A 6,449-nucleotide genomic window follows, 5' to 3' on the forward strand; every position below is an offset into this window, starting at 1 on the left:
ATAATTTAAAGAATAACTGTGCTCTGCAATGTGCCACCGCTGCATTTTGCTGGCTGGATTGCTTTGCAGCCAGAGATGCTTTGGGAGCTAGGCAGAGCTGAACCCTGCTGCCACCCACAATCTCAGAGGAAAGAGAGAGATACAGAGAGAGGAGCAAAATAGAGATGCAGGTTTCGCAGGGAACAAAAGTTTAAAAGTTAAAGCTGGAAATGGTGACAACAACAAGCAATCATCCACCAAGTGAGGAACTCAATTAGTCTGAAAGACCACTATGGCACTGTCTTTCCCCCCCCAAAATGCTCTAAATACGTACGGATATAAAAATTTAAAACAAACTATCTCTCTCTATTGACTGCCTGGATGACGGCCCTTTCCCTTCTCGTTTTCCTTTAAACATCCACTTTCATATTTATTTATTCTAAGCACAAAGCAGCTGCGATAATTAGACTGTCAGATTCGGTAAGTTAATGAGGAGTCAGTGGAGTGGAAGCGTTTGCATTTGTTAAGATTGCTGAAGAAGGGAACCACCATGCTTTTGGTTTTGCTCTGTCTTTTTGTCTCTCTCCTTCTCTCTCTCCCCTTCCCTCCCACCCTCCACTGGGTGGGAAGAAGAGAGCTTGGCAGCACATAGGAAGATTTGAATCCTTTTGATTAGCAAGCTGCATTCCCACTACTGTTATGCCAAATTATTTCTTTTCTGGGGCTCCTGGCATTTAAAAAAAGAGAGAGAATTTCCAGATAAGAATCCTACGAGGGCAGGAAGCTGTGCTAGAGAATCCTAGCTTCACTCCACACACCCTCCAAATGGAAAAGGGAAACTTGTCGAAGTTTCTGGGATTCTTTTTATTAGGATATTAGGAAAATACTAACACGCGTTTCTTCCTCTTTACATTTTTTTAAAAAAACAAAGTACAGTGGTACCTCGGGTTAAGTACTTAATTCGATGTGGAGGTCTGTTCTTAACCTGAAACTGTACTTAACCTGAAGCACCACTTTAGCTAATGGGGCCTCCTGCTGCCGCCGCGCCACCGCTGCACAATTTCTGTTCTCATCCTGAAGCAAAGTTCTTAACCTGAGGTAATATTTCTGGGTTAGTGGAGTCTGTAACCTGAAGCGTATGTAACCTGAGGTACCACTGTAACTATAAAGAGAATTGGGTTGTTGTTTTTCTGGGAGGATTAGGTAAAGGTAAAGGGACCCCTGACCATTAGGTCCAGTCGTGGCCGACTCTGGCGTTGCGGCGCTCATCTCGCTTTATTGGCCGAGGGAGCTGGCATACAGCTTCCGGGTCATGTGGCCAGCATGACTAAGCCGCTTCTGGCGAACCAGAGCAGAGCATGGAAACGCCGTTTACCATCCCGCTGGAGCGGTACCTATTTATCTACTTGCACTTTGAGGTGCTTTTGAACTGCTAGGTTGGCAGGAGCTGGGACCGAACAATGGGAGCTCACCCCGTCACGGGGATTCGAACCGCCGACCTTCTGATCAGCAAGTCCTAGGCTCTGTGGTTTAACCCACAGCGCCATCCTCCTCCCTGGGAGGATTACTGAGACTGAAATGCAGAAATGCTGGTCAACGTCACATATTGCCCGAAGTGCTGCACAGTAAAAGCACAAGTGTCCGGGATAAGGAGGGCCGGCTCTATCATTGGGCAGATTGAGGCACCCATCTCAGGCAGCAGATGCTGGGGGGGGGGGGGACTGGGACAAGGTGTTGGAGGACAGGCTTTGCTTGACGCACACACAGGAAGAACATAGGAAGGCTTCCTTGTACTGAGTCAGACCTATAGCCCATTGCATTGGGCTCAATATTGTCTACAGTGACTTGGAGCAAGTCTCCAGGATTTCAGACAGGGATCTCTCCCAGCCCTTAAGCCAAAAGAAAGAGGTTGGGGAATGGAAAACAGTCCATAATTGGGACAGGTTAGGAATCCAGGCTGCAAAGTATGGTCTGAGAGAGAGATGGAGTGCCAAGCCAAGGCTGATGGTCAGACAAAGTCTAGGTGTGACTAGTTGTTGTTTTTTAATCCCCCAGCATCCCATCAAAAATGCCATCAAAAGAGGTGACCTGGAAGACTTGTCGGGGTGGGTGGGAACCCCATCAGTTTAGTCTGATAAGCAACTGGATAACTGGAGCCAAGGATAATGGTTCAGGAACCATTCCCTGCTGTGCAGCGATAACAAGCAACTGACTCATCCAATTTGTGTGCTTCTAGGCTCATGTAGGATCAGGGAACATGTATAATCTGGGCCCCCAATCAGATCTTGCACATCTCACAGGGAGGAAGATGCACACAGACACAACCCTAAGATTACAAAAAAGTGGATTCATTAGTCACTGGGATGTTGGCTCTTTGACACTTCTTGTAACGTGCAAAGCTACCCCATTGGTTGCTTCTTAAATAATGGGGATGTGTGACTTTTTGCCAGTAAATCAACTGATTGCCAGTTTACTACTAGAACATGTTTCTTTCTATGGTTGTAGTTTCCAGTGGTGGTTTCGTGTTAAAATTACTTTGGGAAGGAGTCCAGGAATACTTTGCTGCTGGTATGTTTCAGTCTGTGAATGAATTTCTGGAGCAGATTGCCTGACTCCCTTCATTAACCTGGTGTTTCCCAGATTCTTTGGAGTATAACTCCCACCAGCCTCAGCTACCACAGCAGATAGGAGTTGTAGTCCAAAATATCTGGAGAGTTGCTGGCTTGCAAAGGCATAGCTACTGGGTTTTTTTTAAAAAAAGTTATCATAAATGTTACTAAAATGATAGATTCCACTAGAAGAGGGGTTGAGAACCTACAGAACCTACAAATGTTGTTGGACTCAAGCGCGACATCATCCCTAACCATTGGCTATAAAGTGGTACCTCAGGTTAAGTATTTAATTCGTTCCGGAGGTCCATTCTTAACCTGAAACTGTTCTTAACTTGAAGCACCACTTTAGCTAATGGGGCCTCCTGCTGCTGCCGCCGCGCCACCGGAGCACGATTTCTGTTCTCATCCTGAAGCAAAGTTCTTAACTCGAGGTACTATTTCTTGGTTAACGGAGTCTGTAACCTGAAGCGTATGTAATCTGAAGTGTATGTAACCCAAGGTACCACTGTATTGGTTGAAGCTGATGGGAGTTGGAGTCCAACAATATTTGGAGAGCGATGGGTTATCCATCCTTCTTACACTGGTGTAGAGGCTCTCCAAGAAATCTGGGGAAGTTCACCCAGGAATAAGCTTACTCCTGTGTCAAGCAGCATCACATAGGAGCAGTTTTCTTTCAAGACAAGCAATGTGGGTCACCATCAAGGACAGATTTGACCCAGTGCAGGCTCCCCTCTATCGCTCCCCTGTAACTGATACTTGGCTTCTTTGTTTCCTTCATAGCACAGTCCATCTTCACGGTTCCCGGAGTGAAGCTGAAACCAGAAATGTGTGATCTCTTTGCTCCATACGAGAAGGGTCATCACAAAATCAGCTCTAGCAAGTTTTGGTGAAAAGAACAAACGAAGTGTGGGCTTCTTTTCTGGGGCGAGGAAGTCAACGGATGCAGTTCATCGTCACTATTTGAGTATGGGCTTGCCATTAAAACTAAGAAGTGATCATAGAAAATAGGAGCAGACTGTATTATAGGCATAAGTAAAAGGAGCAAAATATTTTTCCCCTTTAGGTTTCAGGATTAAGTGCAACTATCAATGTGCCCTGGGACGATTTGATTAAAGGTGGGCTATACGAACAGATTCCTGCCAACCTAGCAGTTCGAAAGTACATCAGAGTGCAAGTAGATAAATAGGTACCACACCGGCGGGAAGGTAAACGGCGTTTCCAGGCACTGCTCTGGTTCGCCAGAAGCGGCTTAGTCACGCTGGCCACATGACCTGGAAGCTGTACACCGGCTCCCTTGGCCAATAAAGTGAGATGAGCGCCACAACCCCAGAGTCATCCACGACGACTTAACGGTCAGGGGTCCCTTTACCTTTACCTTTATACGAACAGATAATAATGTAATAGATTGGGGGGAACCCCTCCTAAGTCCTAGACATTAATAAATGGTTTGTTGTTGTTTAGTCGTTTAGTCGTGTCCGACTCTTCGTGACCCCGTGGACCAGAGCACGCCAGGCACTCCTGTCTTCCACTGCCTCCCGCAGTTTGGTCAGACTCATGCTGGTGGCTTCGAGAACACTGTCCAACCATCTCATCCTCTGTCGTCCCCTTCTCCTAGTGCCCTCCATCTTTCCCAGCATCAAGGTCTTTTCCAGGGAGTCTTCTCTTCTCATAAGGTGGCCAAAGTATTGGAGCCTCAGCTTCAGGATCTGTCCTTCCAGTGAGCACTCAGGGCTGATTTCCTTAATAAATGGTAGGATTTTGATTATTTGGAATGTGAAGGGAGAAATACAAGCTGCAGAGGAACAGCCTATGCAAAATGACCTGGCCAGGCTAGGGCCATTACGAAACAAAACAGGGCCATTGAGAGCCATTGGCAATGCAAGAGAAATGTCCTCCCCGCTTGCCCTGAGGTGTGAACAGAGACTGGGGAGTTGGAAGGTTGTCAGGGTAACTGGGTGGGAGGGCGTTCAACAGGGCGGGTGCCACTACCGAGAAGGCCCTCTGCCTGGTTCCCTGTAACTTGGCTTCTCGCAGCGAGGGAACCGCCAGAAGGCCCTCGGAGCTGGACCTCAGTGTCCGGACAGAACGATGGAGGTGGAGACACTCCTTCAGGTATACTGGACCGAGGCCAGCTGGCACCAACACCAATCAAGGTCGGCAAGACTGGGTGTATATCTGAAGGCCTACAGAGCTGGGCCTCAGATCCAGCCTGAATCATAATCCGGTGCTTTCATTGTTCAGAAGACCAAGAAAGAAGGTGGATAAGGGACTGTGGTTGTAGTGATCCAAGAGAGCTAATCTTGCTGGGAAAAGGGCTTTTGCAACACTGGAGCAAGCCCACAGCTCCTAAGTCCAAGGTCTGCACTTTGTGTTAGCTATGAGTTATAAGAAGGGCATTTCCCCTTCGTTTTGAAGAGGCTCACCACTCTCAACTTTATTTTTACTGAGCGCTACAGCGAAAGTTTTCACAACACTGCACACAGCAAAAGCAACAGTGAAGGACAGTTTGAGCTGCAAGTTCATTTAGGTCAAGCCAAAGCCAAGCTTTTTTCCATTTCTAAAAGAGAAAAGACATTTTCTATCACAAAAATAAATTGAATTTGGCCGTGCTTTGTAATTAGCGAATCTCTGATGTTTACCTCAGTCTCTGGCTGACTTACACCAGCATAGATGCTAACAGAATCTGGTTACGGGCCATGTCTTCCTTCTCTGACGACACATCTCAGCAGTAACAGAGGAAACAGATGTCCCGAGTTACGTATTATCTTTTGTTTAGAAAGCAGTGTCAGTAATATTGACTTGGCAACCGAGATGTTAACAGTGGGTCTGATTTCTGGACCCTTAGGATAAATCTGACTGTCCCTTGATAAAGAGATCGCCAGACCAGGGGCTGAGTGGACAAACAGAACAGATGGGAGCCGATAATTTCAAGAATGTATTGACTGATCCAAGGCTTAGGGACAGACTTGTCATTCCTGGGGTTGGTTTCCGATCTTTCCCAACAAAGGGATTCCTGGAGGAAGGAGAGGATTAGATTAAAGTCAAGTCTCTGGGGAAAGATGGCTCATTGGATGAAGTCAACAAAAGGAATTGTTTAATATTTGTTACACTGTCCTAGAGAGACCTTCCACCATCGCTAATGGGATTATCATTATACCAGTTCCACGCCAACGCCAAATATGTCTGCTTTTGAAAAAGAAAAGGATGGCAAGTGAGCTTATATGGATCCAGCCAAAGATTTTTGGTGGTGGAAGTTTTCAGGGGAGGCCAGTGATATTCTAGTGAGTTCCACGCCAACGCCAAATATGTCTGCTTTTGAAAAAGAAAAGGATGGCAAGTGAGCTTATATGGATCCAGCCAAAGATTTTTGGTGGTGGAAGTTTTCAGGGGAGGCCAGTGATATTCTAGTGAGTCACAAGCACATGTATAATCTCCTTGATCTCTGCATTCTTGACAGAATGACAGAATGTCAATAGGAAAGGTGCTCTTAAGCGACTTCTGATGTGGGAGCATCTTTTCTTTCATAGACAGCACATTCTCACAGCGTTTCTCATCAGAATTCGTTTCCAGAGAGAACAAGAAAACTCCAGGCTTGCTCTTGTGTTTTCCTCCAGTCAGCCAAGGTAAACTTGCTTATCTCCAAATAATCAGGCCCGCAACTGAGGGAAATAAATATAGAGATGATAAAAGTCATTAGCAATTATATAACTAAGTCCATGAAAGTTAATTGCCCATCTGCCCACACAGATCTGTATTAGTCATTTGTGGCCTAAAAGAAACAATTTTTTTTTAATAAAAAAAGATTGCCTAGAGCTGATTCTTACTCACCACAGCTGGCTAGACAACTAAAAACCCCAG

At 45.9% G+C, this 6,449-nt stretch overlaps 1 protein-coding gene across 1 annotated transcript in view; it reads left to right on the forward strand.

Moving 5' to 3' along the window:
* Positions 1-3,926, forward strand: part of CDK15 (cyclin dependent kinase 15) — a 66,977-nt gene extending 63,051 nt beyond the window's left edge. The window contains 1 exon segment of the mRNA XM_079980581.1: positions 3,372-3,926. Within this exon segment, the coding sequence (XP_079836707.1) occupies positions 3,372-3,481 (110 nt within the window). The 3' untranslated portion in view covers positions 3,482-3,926.
* The last annotated feature ends 2,523 nt before the right edge of the window (positions 3,927-6,449 follow it).

Source organism: Podarcis cretensis, assembly GCF_951804945.1.
Source record: "Podarcis cretensis genome assembly, chromosome: 1".
NCBI classification, from domain to species: Eukaryota; Metazoa; Chordata; class Lepidosauria; order Squamata; family Lacertidae; genus Podarcis; species Podarcis cretensis.